General features: G+C 43.2%; 3 protein-coding genes across 3 annotated transcripts; 2 read left to right on the top strand and 1 right to left on the bottom strand.

The window, feature by feature from the left end:
• Positions 1–54: 54 nt before the first annotated feature.
• On the top strand, positions 55–15,255 carry LOC9641020 (the record flags this gene model as incomplete). Its single annotated transcript, XM_024667951.1, has 3 exons — positions 55–173; positions 240–780; positions 15,216–15,255. Coding segments are annotated over 2 exons (491 nt in total), but the record flags the coding sequence as incomplete, so codon positions are not given.
• Positions 10,272–13,289, bottom strand: LOC9641022 (pentatricopeptide repeat-containing protein At3g12770). The gene is made up of 5 exons (XM_024667950.1): positions 12,962–13,289; positions 12,712–12,859; positions 12,539–12,652; positions 12,350–12,488; positions 10,272–12,285 (listed from the first exon to the last, which is right to left on the bottom strand). Exon 5 carries the CDS (start codon positions 12,117–12,119, stop codon positions 11,058–11,060), a length of 1,062 nt encoding a protein of 353 aa, XP_024523718.1. The 5' UTR covers positions 12,120–12,285; positions 12,350–12,488; positions 12,539–12,652; positions 12,712–12,859; positions 12,962–13,289; the 3' UTR covers positions 10,272–11,057.
• On the top strand, positions 13,923–15,744 carry LOC9641023. Its single transcript, XM_002994377.2, has 4 exons — positions 13,923–14,608; positions 14,675–14,878; positions 14,937–15,215; positions 15,282–15,744. The coding sequence occupies exons 1-4, from the start codon at positions 14,114–14,116 to the stop codon at positions 15,324–15,326; spliced, it is 1,023 nt and encodes a 340-aa protein (XP_002994423.2). The 5' UTR covers positions 13,923–14,113; the 3' UTR covers positions 15,327–15,744.
• Positions 15,745–16,095: the final 351 nt, after the last annotated feature.

The following is a 16,095-nucleotide window of genomic DNA, read 5'->3' as shown; positions in this document are numbered from 1 at the left end:
CAGAGCACGGTCGGGTCGAAGAAGGATCACGGTGGGGATTTGATGAACAAGAAGAGGCAGCTGGAGCTGTGGGACTTCGCGGGGTCTCTCGTGAGAAGTTAAAGCTTCTCAATGAGATTGAGGTGCTCATCGACTCGGAGGAGAATGCTTTGAACATGGAAGCTTCTGCTAAGGTTGGTCGAAGGCTCCTTCTTTCTTGAGTTTAGACCATCGTTTTATTTCTTCTTTCTTCTTTATAGGCCGCGGAAGGACGTCTTCGAAGCTTGCTGGATATCTGCGTATGCTCTCAATGCCAGGAGAATATAGAGAACAGGATAGCTCTACAAAGCGTGAGAACCAAAGGTTTGGACGATGGCAAGGTTATTTCAGCAAGAACGAATGTAGCGACTGCAAAGCAAGAGGATCAGACAGCACCAGCGCTGGAAGGTCCCAAAACCACGAAGGTGACACTTAGATATAGTTTTCTAGGTCGGAAGTATTGCTTTGGTTGCGTGCTCTCAGCTTCCAGGAACGATGAAGAGAGATTTCACGAAGCAGGAGTCTCTCGAAAAGGAAAGAGAGAAGGAGAGGCGCTTCTTTCTTGGAAATGTGAAAGAAGCCATGGAGCGTGACCGGGTTGCGCTTGACAACTTTCTGCAGAAGCAGAGGCTCAAGCATGAAGTGTCTAAGCAGAAACTTGGCGAGGTGAAGGGGAGCTTTCTTGGGAAGTATCTGAGCTTTCTTGACAACTCACTGGACGATGCTCTCCAAAAGGACGATTTAAGCGACAAGCACGACCAGGTTTCCGTGGACCCGGAGATCGCCGCTTGGAAGGAGCTCCAAGGATCTGTTTTTTAAAGTGATGGACTCAATTTTGGAACCATCCCTCTTGTGGTTGCAACTTATTGTTTATCGCAAAGAATCCAATCTCCTCTCCCTAAGAGCACCAATCGCCATAACTCACCCCAGAGGTGGTAAACTTCTCGGGTTCCACGAGGAGGCGGAAGTAACCGCGAAGACACTAGAAAACGGAGGACATTGCCTCGTAGTGAACTGAAGCCAATCCCGCAGCCAGATTGCGAGAAGGCTGGTAGACCGCTTAAACCGAATCGCCACGAGGAGTTTGTGGGAACCAAGGCTTAAGCACTTCCATAGGAGTTCTTGACAGAGAGATCAGGTGTCATGCTGCCAGGCTGCTAGGATTGTCTTCCAGACAACCTCTACACCCAAGACGTTTGATCGGCTTGGATCGAACGTAACAAGAAGAATACTCCAGGATTTTATGTGATCCAGCACCTCCAGATGGTCAATGTGATCTTTCTTTCAGCGATCCGATGCTCGAAGAGGCTGACCGACGCAAATCCATCTTCCATCGGATTAAGCTCTCTGTGCGACCGACGATGAGAATGGGAGCTCGAGAATGAGTCCAGTGTCAAGGTACGAGCTTGACCCCAGGGCAAGCTTTTCTACAATCGCGTTGGAACCTTCGTTCGAGAAAAATCTCGAGGTATGGAGACAGAGCAATTTCACCGCTAACTAAGGTTTGCGCCTAGATCAAACTATTCATAGCAAGCTCTTGTATGATTCCAGATCAAGTCCAATCTCGCCGAGAAACATTGACGAACTGCCGAGTTTTCTGTATCTCCGGAAGTTTACGAGGCAAACATTTTTGTTTTAAATTTCAAATGAACGAATATACTTCGACTTGAGATGGCAGCGGGACATTTCCAGGTTTAACAACTAACTGCGAGTGGCAGCAGCTCCGGCAGCCTCGGTGGTAGCGCGAGCATGATCCGGCCATGGAAGTTCTCAATGGCGTCAAGAAGAGGCATTTCAGGGCAGAGGCTTTCCAGTGGCCCTTCTCGACCAAGCGCGAGAAGATCTCCAGGGACATCAATGTCGCTACTCCTTCTCCTCCTCCTTTACCTCCTCACCCTTCCTCACTCCTCCTCACTTGCCCCCGGTACCAAACTTTCTCCGTGCGCTCCAGGCTAATGCTCTTCGGACAATGTCGGTGAATGGGAAGGGCTTTCTATCGAATCCTTGGTCGAACAGGGCAGCTTGGTCCAGGGTCCAGAGCACGCTCGGGTCGAAGAAGGATCACGGTGGGGATTTGATGAACAAGAAGAGGCAGCTGGAGCTGTGGGACTTCGCGGGGTTCTCTCGTGAGAAGTTAAAGCTTCTCAAAGAGATTGAGGCGCTCATCGACTCGGAGGAGAATGCTTTGAACATGGAAGCTTCTGCTAAGGTTGGTCGAAGGCTCCTTCTTTCTTGAGTTTAGACCATCGTTTTATTTCTTCTTTCTTCTTTATAGGCCGCGGAAGGACGTCTTCGAAGCTTGCTGGATATCTGCGTATGCTCTCAATGCCAGGAGAATATAGAGAACAGGATAGCTCTACCGAAAAGTAAAGAGAGAAGGAGAGGCGCTTCGTTCTGGGAAATGTGAAAGAAGCTATGGAGCGTGACCGGGTTGCATTTGACAACTTTCTGCAGAAGCAGAGGCTCAAGCATGAAGCGTCTAAGCAGAAACTTAAACCCGAGAGGCTATTCGCGACGTATACGAATCGTGGCCAGAGCAAGCTGGTGAACTCGAGGAGCTTTGAGCGACGTTGGAACACGATCGAGGCATATCCCGGAATGATCATCATGGAGCCGCTTGAAAATTTTTGGAGCTCGTGCCCGAGTGTAACGGACTAATTTTTCCGATGCCAGAGAAAGATTGCATGTACTGGTGGTTTCTTAAGGTAAATTAGGGTACGTTCTTTGAATGCTGCGTGCTGCCAACCAACAATTGGAAAACTCGAGAAAGTTCTTTATTGCTATTCTCCTCGTATGGTGGAACCATGTGTAAGTTGTTGACTAGCAAAAGCCCTGCTGGTGAAATCCATAAAATTTGTAAGTTTAGGGTTTGATAGCAAAAGGCTTGAAAGATGAGAAGTTGGTGGATGAGTTTAATATTACTATTAACAGTAACTCAAAGTTTATGAGTGAAGTTATGAGAACTTTGACTGTATTACTAATGATTCTTGATTATAATATAATTTTGGGTTCACTTTGGATACATAAACACTACTTAGAGTTAGACTGCAATGGCATAATAAATACTTTAACATTTGAGGACTACATATTGCCTCATGGGTGATTGCAACTTATCTAAGTCTAGAAAATACAAGAGAATAAATCAACATATACATACTGTGGGAGAATCAATGATCAGAAAATCAGAATTGAAATAGATAATGGTTGTGCAAGTTCTGGAATACTTATCGGGAAACTCGGGGTTAAAGTAGTTCACGATTCCAAGTATTTTGCAGAAAGACTAACTCCATAAGTTCAAATGAAAGTTATGGAATTGGTATGTTATAATTAAACTTTTTAGAAAGAAGAAATTTTATTGGTCTAGAAGATTATAGAGAAACCATATTTCTTGGGATTGACTGGCTTCATAATCACTCAGCAATAATTAACTACAGGAATCATATTGTTACTTTTATATCCAAAGAGTTGGATTGTTGGTATAGATTTCAATACCCATCTGGTATATATGAAGCAAGTAAAGATAGATTTGGCAAAGAGATGAGTAGTTTGTGTTGGTGCTCATTTTGACCACAAATTTAATAAATACTTTTTTAGCACAGTCCATTTTGTTTGGTTTGTTTTGCATTACCAGATTATGGTCTTTTCATGCCTTTCCATTGTTGGTAATTCTTTTGAAGCACTATGAAAAGCAAGGGTGCAAGATGATACATTAATTATGGGAAGTTAACGACAAGTTATATATGTAATTTGCTTTAGTATATGTGAAAGCTACCACAAAGGTGAAATATACACGTTAGCTAGTAACTTGTTTTGGTATGTACATAGTATAATTCTGCCTCCTTGATCAAGTTATGATCAAGTTACGATGGAGCCAGAGATCACAAATCAGAGGTAACACTTAAGTAGTTTAGTAATTTTCAAAATAATGGTGCATGCCATATATAGACATGTATTTATTCCAACTCATAAGTTTGTATTTTAAACATTTAGAAAAAAAGAAAACTATGTAGGAAAATTGGATAAATTTTTGTCATAAGAAATACTCAATGAAATATTATAGTTGTTTCAAAGTCATTTTACTCTAATCTATGTTGGTGCTTAGTGTTAGAAAATTTTAATAAATAATTTCAATTAAATATACCATGAATATCCAATAATATTTCAATCCAATGCTAAATAAAACACTAATAAAAATAACAATAATGTTAATATAAATAAGATATATAGGCACCTGGCGTTTAATTTGGGTAATATAAATGAAACCATAATTGTTTCAAATTACAAAATGAATAATCTTTTTTAATAGTGAGTATTATTTATAACTATAATATTATTTGGAAAATATAAATAATCATTCTCTTTCTGTTAAACTTTATACATATGTATAAACATATATGTTATATTTTTTAGTGAATAATTTATTTGTAGTTTTCAATTTATCTAAATTTTTTGTTTTCATAAACAAACCTGTAGAAAGGTAGTGGATATATCTAAAATATGCTTGGATATTTTAAGATATTTTCTAACAGTTGTTATTCATTTGAATTAATCTGTAAACTTTCTTAAACACTTCTTAATATATTCTAGTTTATTCTACATTCAAATGGTTGATATTAAATAAGATTAATCTTGTGTCTATAAATTATCAATATCTTTATAATTATAAACGTTTCTTTGACCAAATGGATTAATAAATTACTATTAAGCAAATTAAGTATTATTGCATGCAACGTGCACCAAATTATTTGTTTGCTTAACCAAACCTATAAGGGGATAGTGATTATACCTAGAATATGCTTGGATATTCTAGGATATTCTACCATCTAACAGTTGTTATTCATTTAGACTAATCTTGTATCTCTAATTTATAAATATGTTTTTAGATTATAAATTTTTCTAAACACTTTCTAGTATATTCTAGTTTATTCTACTATGATTAATCTTGTGTTTATAAATTATCAACATGTTTATAATTATGAACTTTAATTGATCAATTGGATTAATTTATAGAAATAACACTACTATTAAACAAACTAAGCATTAAATGTAGCAATGTGTAGCAAATTATATTTACTTATGATAATATTTATTCAAACAGAATCAAAATATAAAACAATTTATGTTATGACTCATGTCCAGAGAGGTATATGTCCACGAGAGAGGTCCCCTTGGTCCACAAAAGCCAGAGCTCAAGCATGCACGGCTTTGCCTTTAGAACTCAAAAACTCCAAGCTTAACAATGTATTGGTCAACAATCTGATCCTGTGCAGTAAGAATTGTGATGTGATTTGGAGAACCATTCTTGTCCATCCTAAAGAATTGCTCCAGAGCTTGCTTGCCTTTGCCATAACCAAGACTGAGGCCCTTTTTTTTTGGTGGCACCAACATAAACTATCTGTCTCAGTAACAAATCTATCTTTACTGACTTCAAATACACCATTTGGATATTGAAGTCTATACCAGCAACCCAATTCACTAGATTTAAAAGTAACAATATGATTCCTGAAGTCAATTATTGCTGAGTGCTTCTTAAGCCAATTCATCCCCAAAAATATGGTATTTATATTCTCTTTTATACCAATAAAATCTGTACTTTCTGAAAAGCTTCCCATTTTATAAGTTAAATTCTCAATTCCATAACCATCTTTCATTTGCACATCTGCAGTTAATCTTTTTGTAAAATACTTGTAATCACGAATTGCTTTGAGCCCAAGTTTCTTGAGAAGTTGAAGTGATATAGCTGACCAATCAGAACCATTATCAAATACAAATGTGATGTGATGATCATTGATTCTCCCACTATATTTTGCATAATGAAAAGTAGTACATATATGTTGATTTATTCTCTTGTATTTTCTGCACTTATATAATTGGTAGTGATCATCAAGGGCACCATCAATCTCCTTGAGGCAATATATAGAATTATTGACCTCAAAAGTTAAACTGTTTATAGTGCCACTGCAGTCTAACTCTAAGCAATGTTGATGTATCCAAGGTGAACCCAAAATTATATCATGATCAAGAATCAATGGTTTTACAGTCAAACTTGTTTTAAATTCACAATCCTCCACCATAAACTTGAAATCTTTAACTTGTGAATTACTGTCCACAGTAATATTGAATTCATCTACTAATTTCTGTGAGATAATATCACGGTCACAACCAGAATCCCAAAAAACATTGATTTTCCTCTCCAACCCATGATCCCCAGATAGCCTTCCAAAAGTTTCTGCCATCAAACCCTAAATTCCCTACCCTATAGATCCTAGAGTGTGGGAATTTATAAGCCGTCAACTCTTTCCCTTTTATTTGTTACGTGTTCAACCCTTTGAGCTTGAGAACATCCTCTTGTTAGCAACCAAGTGAACATCGATGTCCTTGTTGCGCCAAAAAGTAACCTCATCACCGAGACCGAGTGTTTCCAGTGTCCGCAAACCTGGAGATCACAGGATCATTTCTTTTGCTGTCAATGTTTTTACCTCGTTCTTCCATTTTCCTAACTTCCACTGGCTACGTTGATCCAAAGCACACCATCATCCACGTTCAAGCGCTCTCCTTCCTGTCGTGTAAGATGCAAATTCATGGATTAAACAAAGTTTCTACAAGACAAGTCACGCAAATTATCCAGACAACATGGCATTTTAAACCTTTTGGACAGCCAGAATAAGGGAAGCTCATTCGACACACGAAAAGTATGCAAGCAAGCAAAACAGAAGAAAAACGAGAGGAAACACGAACTTTTGTGGCTCTACCAACATGAGTGACAAATCCATGGTAAGCTTGCGGAGCTGCTTGTTTAACAAGGCCACTGCTGGTTGGAAGGCATGCTGAGCGAGAAAATGATGAACATTGGGGGCCAATGGGACCAGAAACTTCCATGCTTTGCTGTAGGATTACGCAACGATTACATACCTTTAAACCGCTTCCCCTCTCCTTGCTTTATCCTTGTTCTTCGCTGTTCTTTGCTTGTGTTCTGCTCGTTTCTCTTGAGTCCCCATGCCTTCCTGTTAAAAAAAGCATTATAACTTACCCACAACTGTTTCCCACGATGTTGTAAATCCGACTGACCTCGGGCATAGATGTTGGACGTGAGAGAGTACGCAGAGCCTGTTCCGTCGTCGAGCTTGAGAACCGACTTGAAGGCCATCCAGCCAAGCTCCACATCTCTCCACTTGAGGCACGAACTTAAGAATACACCAACGCGTCCGCCTTGCAAGGCCACGCTCTTTGAGCGCCTCGTTTTGAGCGAGAGAACTTCCCACCGATGCCTCTGTATCCAGCCATCGACCATCTAAAGCCTGCCCGGAATCCTCTCTATCAAGCTCTTGGTTTTTTTCTGCGTTTTCTTCTGTGGCATAAGATACAAATGGGACCAACCTTTGTTTCCATCAAGGACAGATTATTAGTAAGAAATGATAAAGCGAGCTCATATTTTTCATACCTCGAGCCTGACCAGTTTGCCGCTGCTAAAAAACCTGCAACGTTTCAAGTTCCTTCTCCAGCCATTGGAATGCAGCAAGATCGCTTGACTTATCCCTCGACAAGCACCAGCTCTACGTCAATATCTCTGCAAGAAAATATATAAAAATCACCTGGATGCTAGAAACGAATAGCCAGATACCTCTCTTTAGACACGATGCAGCATTTCAAGTTCTTTCTCCAGCCACTGCAATGCAGCAAGATCGTTTGACTTATCCCTGCACCACTCAACTGGTAGCTCTACGTTAATATCTCTGCAAGAAAAAGGAAATAAGAAAATCACCTGGATGCTAGAAAAGAATAGCCAGTTACCTGCGTAAGGACAAAACTTCCATGTTTTTCTCAAGCAACACGGAATGCTCTTTGAGAGCATCTTGTATGTATGGCTTCCCAACCGCTCGAATTGCCGCTGCACTTAATATATTTTCTAGCGAGCCGTGCTTCCTCATAAGTTTCAGAGCTGTTTTCCGTCCAAAACCAGGCACACCGGGACCACCATCAGCAGCATCCCCTAGCAAGCATCCTTGGAAAGAAAAAAACAAGAAGAAATAATCAGCCAAACTCACGAAACTGGATATATACGAAGTCCCAATTCAATCCCAGGCTCGCGTTTGTGTTGTTCAACGTAATCCTTGACAGTGTGAAACGACCAAATGGTTGATATTAAATAAGATTAATCTTGTGTCTATAAATTATCAATATCTTTATAATTATAAACGTTTCTTTGATCAAATGGATTAATATATAAGAATAATATTACTATTAAGAATTAAGTATTATTGCATGCAACGGGCACCAAATTATTTGTTTGCTTAACCAAACCTATAAGGGGATAGTGATTATACCTAGAATATGCTTGAATATTCTAGGATATTCTACCATCTAACAGTACTATTAAACAAATTAAGCATTGAATGTAGCAATGTGTAGCAAATTATTTCTACTTGTGATAATATTTATTCAAACAGAATCAAAATATAAAACAATTTATGTTATGACTCATGTCCAGAGAGGTATATGACCACGAGAGAGGTCCCCTTGGTCCACAAAAGCCAGAGCTCAAGCATGCACGGCTTTGCCTTTAGAACTCAAAAACTCCAAGCTTAACAATGTATTGGTCAACAATCTGATCCTGTGCAGTAAGAATTGTGATGTGATTTGGAGAACCATTCTTATCCACTTGCTTGCCTTTGCCATAACCAAAACTGAGGCCCTTTTTTTTTGGTGGCACCAACATAAACTATCTGTCTCTGTAACAAATCTATCTTTACTGACTTCAAATACACCATTTGGATATTGAAGTCTATACCAGCAACCCAATTCACTAGATTTAAAAGTAACAATATGATTCCTGAAGTCAATTATTGCTGAGTGCTTCTTAAGCCAATTCATCCCCAAAATTATGGTATCTATATTCTCTTTTATACCAATAAAATCTGTACTTTCTGAAAAGCTTCCCATTTTATACGTTAAATTCTCAATTCCATAACCATCTTTCATTTGCACATCTGCAGTTAATCTTTTTGTAAAATACTTGTAATCACGAATTGCTTTGAGCCCAAGTTTCTTGAGAAGTTGAAGTGATATAGCTGACCAATCAGAACCATTATCAAATTCAATTGTGATGTGATGATCATTGATTCTCCCACTGTATTCTGCATAATGAAAAGTAGTACATATATGTTGATTTATTCTCTTGTATTTTCTGCACTTATATAATTGGTAGTGATCATCAAGGGCACCATCAATCTCCTTGAGGCAATATATAGAATTATTGACCTCAAAAGTTAAACTGTTTATAGTGCCACTGCAGTCTAACTCTAAGCAATGTTGATGTATCCAAGGTGAACCCAAAATTATATCATGATCAAGAATCAATGGTTTTACAGTCAAACTTGTTTTAAATTCACAATCCTCCACCATAAACTTGAAATCTTTAACTTGTGAATTACTGTCCACAGTAATATTGAATTCATCTACTAATTTCTGTGAGATAATATCACGGTCACAACCAGAATCCCAAAAAACATTGATTTTCCTCTCCAACCCATGATCCCCAGATAGCCTTCCAAAAGTTTCTGCCATCAAACCCTAAATTCCCAAAATCCTAGAGTGTGGGAATTTATAAGCCGTCAACTCTTTCCCTTTTATTTGTTGCGTGTTCAACCCTACATCACAGCCAAGTCAAAAAGTTACTACACCACCAAAACTGAGTTTTTTCACCGTATCCGCAAACCTGGATCAAAAAGCTTTCTTTCGCTGTCAATGTTTTCACCTCGTTCTTCCATTTTTCTAACTTCCACTGGCTACGTTGATCCAAAGCACACCATCATCCACGTTCAAGCGCTCTCCTTCCTGTCGCAAATTCATGGATTGAACAAAGTTTCTACAAGCCAAGTGACGCAAATTTTACAAAAAACCAGACAACATGTCATTTTAAGCCTTTTGGACAGCCACTTCAAGAACTCACTCGCAAGAAGGGAAGCTCATTCGACACACGAAAAGTATGCAAGCCAAGCAAGACAGAAGAAAAACGAGAGGAAACACGAGCGTTTGTGGCTCTACCAACATGAGTGACATATCCATGGTAAGCTTGCGGAGCTGTTTGTTTAACAAGGCCACTGCTGGTTGGAAGGTCACAAAGGCATGTTGAGCGAGAAAATGATAAACATCGGGGGCCAATGGGACCAGAAACTTCCATGCTTTGTTGTAGGATTAGGCAACGATTACATACCTTTAAACCGCTTCCCCTCTCCTTGCTTTATCCTTGTTCTTCGCTTGTGTTCTGTTCCTTTCTCTTCATGCCTTCCTGTTAAAAGAAGCATTAAATCGTTCCAACAACTGTTTCCTATGATGTTGGAGTTGTAAATCCGACTGACCTCGGGCATAGATGTTGGACGTGAGAGAGTACGCAGAGCCTGTTCCATCGTCGAGCTTGAGAACCGACTTGAAGGCCATCCTGCCAAGCTCCACATTTCTCCACTTGAGGCACGAACTTAAGAATGCCATCCACACCACCGCGTCCACCTTGCAAGGCCACGCTCTTTGAGCGCCTCGTTTTGAGAGAAAGAACTTCCCACCGATGCCTCTGTATCCAATCCAGCACTGCAAGCTTGTACGTGAATCTGCTGCCCGAAGTCCAGTGCTGCAAGGCTCAGCGCAGGCTTTGAGAGCAGCAACGTACGTCCGGTTACAAGCTTTTCTCGTGCAGCAACCGAGTGTAGAACTCCAGAGCTCGCTCGGGTTCTCCAAACCGACTATATCCCAAGATCAAGGGGCCTTTGATGCTGTGAAGACTTCCGCCGTGCTTTGACACTTGGTATACATATCCACCGAAAAGTAGTCATCCAGTTCGCAAATCCTTGCGGCTTGCAAGTGGAGAGCTCTGCCTTTCTCCAGCTATTTCTTCACAAGCTTGCGGTCTCCATTCTCTGCTAGAGTCGCAACAGCCTTAAATGCAGCAGTAGCAGTGACATGATCTGCCTTAACACCTTCCTCTTGCATGCTTTCGAACGATTGTAAGACGAGCTTGTGCTGGCCGCCGCAAGCATACCCCAGGATTATCCCCGTCCAAGTCGCACCACCATATCTTGGAAAACCAGCCAAGCATCCACCATGCCTCCACACTTGGCGTACATGTCAACGAGAGCATTATGAACCGAGAGGTCTTCTCCGTCCACAAAAGCGAGAGCTCGAGCATGCACGGCCTTGCCTCTCTGCAAAGCCCGAAGCTTAACGACGCCTCCGTCGACAATCTGGCCCTGTTCCTTCTCAGCCAAGGTGACACAGGCCTTTAGTGCAGCAAGAACTGTGACACGATCTGGAGCGCAACCATTCTCGTCCATGCTAAAGAATATCTCAAGAGCTTGCTCGCCTTTGCTGTTCTGAGCATAACCAAGAGTGAGGCAGTTCCAAGAAACCACGTCTGGACGTTCAATACTGTCAAAGAAACTGCGAGACTCCACCATGCTCCCACAGTTGGCATAGAACTCCACAAGTGTGTTGGTCACTAAGATGTTTGAATAGTGCTTACCAGCTTCCAAGCGAACGGCCCTTCCTTTTTCGAAGCTCTGAATCTTCAAGACTTCCGTTTCTTCTTCACCATGAACAACTGATCGATCCATCGATGGGGGAACAAACATGCCACGAATGCGTGCCGGGGCATGGGCAAGTTCCTCGTCCGCAAGACGGCAACAAGCTTTCAGCGCTGCGATGAAAGTTAAAGCATCCGGTGGAGTGTCTCCACGACGCATTCGAGCATAGATATCGAGAGCTTCACCACCCTCGCCGCTGCTGGCATACCCGAGAATCATGCAGTTCCATGTCACCACACTACGATGGCTCATTCCTTCGAAAACTCGACGAGCCTCTGTCAAGCTCCCACATTTTGCGTAAAGATCAATCAAGGTGCTCGCGACGAAGAGATCCGAGTCTAAGCCAAGTTTTACTGCTTTCCTGTGAATCTCCCTGCTCCTCTCTAAGAATACCACCCGTTGACCATCCAAAGCCTGCCCGGAATCCTTCTCTATCAAGCTGGAACAAGCCTTGAGAGCACCAGGAACTGATACTCGATCCGGTTTGTACCCTTCGTCTCCCAGAGGAGCAAACAACTGTAGAGCCATTTCACCATTTCCACTCTGTGCATATCATATCCCTGTACGATCGAATTCCAGGAGACAACATCGCGATGCGGCATGCTGTCAAATGTTCCACGAGCATCTATCATGCTTCCGCATTTCGCGTACAGATCAAGCAGGATGTTGGCGACGATAATGTTTGAGAAGTCACCTGTCTCGGAAACATCCCTGTTCATTCTCCTGCCTAGTTGTAGATCTCTCATGCTTCTACATACCTTGAGAGCACCAACAACAATGCCAATGGCTGGTTTCAATCCCTGACGTTGCATTCGTCTGTACACTTCATTTGAAAGACCCTGAGGTTTCTGCAGAAGTGGACCAACCTTCGCTTCCATCAAGGACAGACTATGGATTCTACGAAGGCCGTAGTAAGAAACGATAAAGCGAGCTCAAAATTTTCATACCTTGAGCCTGATCAGTTCACCGCTGCTAAACAACCTGCAACGTTTCAAGTTCCTTCAATGCAGCAAGATCGCTTGACTTATCCCTCGACAAGCACCAGCTCTACGTCAATATCTCTGCAAGAAAAAGGAAATAAGAAAATCACCTGGCATGCTAGAAAAGAATAGCCAGTTACCTGCGTAAGGACAAAACTTCCAAGTTTTTCTCAAGCAACACGGAATGCTCCTTGAGAGCATCTTGCATGTATGGCTTCACAACCGTCCGAATTGCCGCTGCACTTACTAGATTTTCTAGCGAGCCGTGCTTCCTCATAAGTTTCAGAGCTGTAAAACCAGGCACACCGGGAACACCATCAGCAGCATACCCTAGCACAAGCGCTCACACACTCGCGACTCCAAGCTCAAGCACAAACGAGAATGACTTACAGTGAAAACGAGATGCCATCCGACTTGCTCCCGCAGTAGCAAAGCGGCCATCCGATGGAGCTCGCCGTGGCGCCACCAAGAACTGGGGATTCCAAGCTCGCCCTGGCGCCATTCCGAGCGGGAGCGCGCTGTGCGATCCAAGACGCGGCCGCCATGGACAATTGTACCCTAAATATTTTTAAAAATTTCTGTCGATGCTACATTCTTCCCTCCCAGAATCGAAATCCAGCCACTGGTGCGGCAGAAATCCGAGCGCAAGCTCCATCCGCGGCGGCGTTGGCTTGGAAATCGCTCGATCGAGAGAGAACTCTCGCGGCTAAGCGCCCGGACCAGGCAGTGGGAGAATGTAGGATGAAAGTCAGCCGCCTTGGATCAAATTCACAAAATGACAACAGATTGCCGCTCGATACATGGCCTCGCGCCCTTTCTTTCGACGATCTCACAGCACCACGAGCTCGCGGCCTCATCCTGCTCCTCTCTCTGCATCGTTCCCGCGCGTCTTCTTCTCTGAAACAGCAAGATTTCAGAGATCGAGAGAGAAAGAGAGAATCTTTGCCAAGATTTCGAGTGTGAGGGAGAGATTGAGAGTGAGGGAGAGATATTTCGGGAGAGATTGCACGAAATTTCACCTTGCGCAGCTTGAGCCTTGGCCCTTTCCTTGTCCTGGCGCTGCCGTTGGGATTCACTGATCCCGCGATGTTCCTTCCTCGGCATTCTCCTCTTCCCCTTCTTCTCGTTGTCGGCTGCCCTCGTCGAGCTTTTGCCCGCCATCGCACTTCCTCCACACAAAAAACCCTCGCAACGAAGCAATGAAGAAGAAACGAATATTCATGTTTTTAAATTTATTCCCGCCCTCGCATACAAGATCCTAGCCGACCACGTGGCGAGGCGAGCGATGATGCCACAGTTCAAATGAATTACCATGCCAGCCGAGCATTACCATGGCGTTCTTTGTTTTTAATTTGACGGCGTAAGCTCTGGTGACTGCCCCGCATACACGATCGTCGCCGACCACGTGGCGAGGCCATGGTGGCCGTGGCAGCAGACCATTTCCAGGTTTAACGACTAACTGCTATAACATTGTCACGCGAACAGAGTGGCGGCAGCTCCGGCGGCGCAATGCTCTCGGGGTAGCGCGAGCATGATCCAGCCATGGAAGCTCTCAATGGCGTCAAGAAGAGGCATTTCAGGGTAGAGGGTTTCCAGTGGCCCTTCTCGCGCGTGGCTATGGAGTGGAGGCCTGGCGCCGGCACCGCCAAGCGCAAGAAGATCTCCAGCGACATCAATGTCGCCACTCCTCCTCCTCCTCCTTTACTTCCTCACCCTTCCTCACTCCTCTCCCTCCGGCAGCTCAATCACTCACCACCACCGCACGATCCAAACTTTCTCCGCGCGCTCCAGGCCAATGCTCTTCGGACAATGTCGGTGAATGGGAAGGGCTTCCTATCGAATCCTTGGTCGAACAGGGCAGCTTGGTCCAGGGTCGGGTCGAAGAAGGATCACGGTGGGGATTTGATGAACAAGAAGAGGCAGCTGGAGCTGTGGGACTTGGCGGGGTTCTCTCGTGAGAAGTTAAAGCTTCTCAAAGAGATTGAGGCGCTCATCGACTCGGAGGAGAATGCTTTGAACATGGAAGCTTCTGCTAAGGTTGGTCGAAGGCTCCTTCTTTCTTGAGTTTAGACCATCGTTTTATTTCTTCTTTCTTCTTTATAGGCCGCGGAAGGACGTCTTCGAAGCTTGCTGGATATCTGCGTATGCTCTCAATGCCAGGAGAATATAGAGAACAGGATAGCTCTACAAAGCGTGAGAACCAAAGGTTTGGACGATGGCAAGGTTATTTCAGCAAGAACGAATGTAGCGACTGCAAAGCAAGAGGATCAGACAGCACCAGCGCTGGAAGGTCCCAAAACCACGAAGGTGACACTTAGATATAGTTTTCTAGGTCGGAAGTATTGATTCGGTTGCGTGTTCTCAGCTTCCAGAAACGATGAAGAGAGATTTCACGAAGCAGGAGTCTCTCGAAAAGGAAAAAGAGAAGGAGAGGCGCTTCTTTCTTGGAAATGTGAAAGAAGCCATGGAGCGTGACCGGGTTGCGCTTGACAACTTTCTGCAGAAGCAGAGGCTCAAGCATGAAGTGTCTAAGCAGAAACTTGGCGAGGTGAAGGGGAGCTTTCTTGGGAAGTATCTGAGCTTTCTTGACAACTCACTGGACGATGCTCTCCAAAAGGACGATTTAAGCGACAAGCACGACCAGGTTTTCAAGTCTTTTACGTGTTGCTTTATTTGATCTCGAGGTCTCACTTTAGATTTCCTGTGTTAGGATTCAGAAGGTTTGGAGGATCCTTCCAAACTTCGCAAGGATTAAACTCCTGAGCTGGAACGATCTTCTGAAAAGTCAGATGAAGTAACCGCGCGAACTTAACTTAGCTTTGCTGGCGCCGCCTTGTCTAGACACTAGAAAACGGAGGACATGCCTCGTAGTGAACTGAAGCCAATCCGGCAGCCAGATTGCGAGAAGGCTGGTAGACCGCTTAAACCGAATCGCCACGAGGAGTTTGCGGGAACCAAGGCTTAAGCACTTCCATAGGAGTTCTTGACAGAGAGATCAGGTGTCATGCTGCCAGGCTGCTAGGATTGTCTTCCAGACAACCTCTACATCCAAGACGTTTGATCGGCTTGGATCGAACGTAACAAGAAGAATACTCCAGGATTTTATGTGATCCAACACCTCCAGATGGTCAATGTGATCTTTCTTTCAGTAAGATATTTTTCTTCACTGGCTAGACTAGGCTCTCACAACAATGGGGCGATCCGATGCTCGAAGAGGCTGACCGACGCAAATCCGCCGCCCCTATCTTCCATCGGATTAAGCTCTCTGTGCGACCGACGATGAGAATGGGAGCTCGCAGATGAGTCCAGTGTCAAGGTACGAGCTTGACCCCAGGGCAAGCTTTTCTACAATCGCGTTGGAACCTTCGTTCGAGAAAAATCTCGAGGTATGGAGACAGCAATTCCACCGCTAACTAAGGTTCGCGCCTAGATCAAACTATTCATAGCAAGCTCTTGTATGATTCCAGATCAAGTTCAATCTCGCCGAGAAACATTGACGACTGCAGTTACGAGCAACATTTTGT

Source organism: Selaginella moellendorffii, unplaced genomic scaffold (genome assembly GCF_000143415.4).
Source record: "Selaginella moellendorffii unplaced genomic scaffold, v1.0 SELMOscaffold_265, whole genome shotgun sequence".
NCBI classification, from domain to species: Eukaryota; Viridiplantae; Streptophyta; class Lycopodiopsida; order Selaginellales; family Selaginellaceae; genus Selaginella; species Selaginella moellendorffii.
Note: the sequence above shows the minus strand (reverse complement) of the source record. Positions and strands in the feature narration are given on the sequence as shown.